Source organism: Vigna radiata, unplaced genomic scaffold, assembly GCF_000741045.1.
Source record: "Vigna radiata var. radiata cultivar VC1973A unplaced genomic scaffold, Vradiata_ver6 scaffold_387, whole genome shotgun sequence".
In the NCBI taxonomy this organism is placed as follows: domain Eukaryota; kingdom Viridiplantae; phylum Streptophyta; class Magnoliopsida; order Fabales; family Fabaceae; genus Vigna; species Vigna radiata.
In genome coordinates, this window is record NW_014542416.1 from 53,079 (window position 1) to 54,870 (window position 1,792).

The 1,792-nt window shown below is 32.8% G+C and overlaps 1 protein-coding gene across 1 annotated transcript in view; it reads left to right on the forward strand.

Annotated features, from left to right (window-relative positions):
• The window catches only part of LOC106780055 (7-deoxyloganetic acid glucosyltransferase), an 11,352-nt gene extending 10,084 nt beyond the window's left edge, over nt 1–1,268 (forward strand). The window contains exon 2 of the mRNA XM_014668288.2: nt 198–1,268. Coding sequence (XP_014523774.2) covers nt 198–1,135 — 938 coding nt within the window. The 3' untranslated portion in view covers nt 1,136–1,268. The remainder of the gene's footprint in view (nt 1–197) is intronic.
• Nucleotides 1,269–1,792: the final 524 nt, after the last annotated feature.

A 1,792-nucleotide genomic window follows, 5' to 3' on the forward strand; every position in this document is an offset into this window, starting at 1 on the left:
ATATATATATATATATATATATATATATATATATATATAATTTTCGGACAATGATATTTTAATATCCAAAAGTTTTTAAATTCATTCTGTTATTCATTCTCCTTTTTCTTCACATATCAAATTATAATCATTTTATTACTTCTACGATAATCATTTTACTTACACAATTTCATGATTTACATGCAATTAAAATGCAGAAGATGTACAAAAGGTGCTATCAAGCATTCCAGGGTTAGAGAATTTATTGAGAGATTGTGATCTTCCATATATTTTCAAACTGAAACCTGGACACTTTGGTTTCGATTGGTACACTAAAGAAACCTTAACCATGACGCGAGCTTCTGCTCTTATACTCAATACATTCGATCACTTAGAAGCTCCCATTATCACCAAGCTCACTACTGTGTTTCCCAGAGTCTACTCAATAGGCCCTCTTCACACTCTCCTCAAAACCCAAGTCACGAAAAACCCTTCATTATCCCTTAGTGTTGCAAAAGAAGATAAAAGTTGCATAACTTGGCTCGACAATCAAAGGGAAAAGTCAGTTATTTATGTCAGCTTTGGCTCTGTGGTTAAGCTTTCAGGTGAGCAGTTCTTGGAGTTTTGGCATGGTTTGGTGAATAGTTTGAAGCCTTTCTTGTGGGTTGTTAGGAAGGACTTGATGAATGAAGAAGGTGGTTTTCTCCATGAGAATGTGCCTAAAGAACTTGAGTTGGGTACTCAAGAACGGGGGCTGTTGGTGCAATGGGCACCTCAGGAGAAGGTTTTGGGCCACCCAGCTGTGGGTGGTTTCTTGACACATTGTGGTTGGAATTCTACAGTGGAATGCATTGCTGCAGGTGTGCCTATGCTTTGTTTTCCTTCGATGGTTGATCAGACAATCAACCGTAGGAGTGTGAGTGAACAATGGGGGATTGGAGTTGATGTAGATGGGACCTGTGATAGGTTCATTATTGAGAAGATGGTGAAGGATGTGTTGGAGAATCGGATACAAGGGCTCAGAAACTCCGTGGATGAGATTGCAAAACAAGCTCGTGATAGTATTAAAGAAACCGGTTCTTCTACTCGTAATATAGACAGTATGATAAACGACATCTTGTCAATGAAGGAAAAAAACATTGAGCATGAGAAATAGTTCGTCGAAGAACATTGATGAAGCATGTTTCTTTTTGATATCTAGCTACTTTCGGAATCTAATGTAATAAATTTTAGTTTATAACTTAATATGTTATTTTATCATTATAAATATAACATGATTTTTTTTTTCATTGTTGGGAAAATAAATGAATCCATTTTTACATGCATTATTCAAACTTATCTATTGAGAGCAAATTTATGTTTTCATTTAATTTTTAATTAGATTTTGTATTTAAAAGATAGTTTTAATTAGAAATTATTTTGGGAGAAAAATTTCGTGTAACCCTCTTTCACTCTTCTCTTTCTTTTTTCCACGTTTTTTCCTATTCTTATGGTTCTTATGAAATGTTAAGTCTCTACAATTCTTTTATAATTTTTTAATAGATTTTGAGATTAGATGAATAAAATTGTATGTTATTCTGATTATTGTTATAATTTATGTTTATCTATGTTTTTTATTTCCCAATGAAGTAAAAATAATGATTTCTAAATTGTAGCAAGTTAACACTGTTAATTTATGTTGGAAGTCCCTTATCGACTAGAGATAAGATCAACTTAAAAAATATAAGTGTGTGCAAACCTTATCTTACAGTTTTGTGGAGTTGAGTTAAGTTTAAAATCTATTTCCTAACATGGTATTAAAGCCATTATTAGA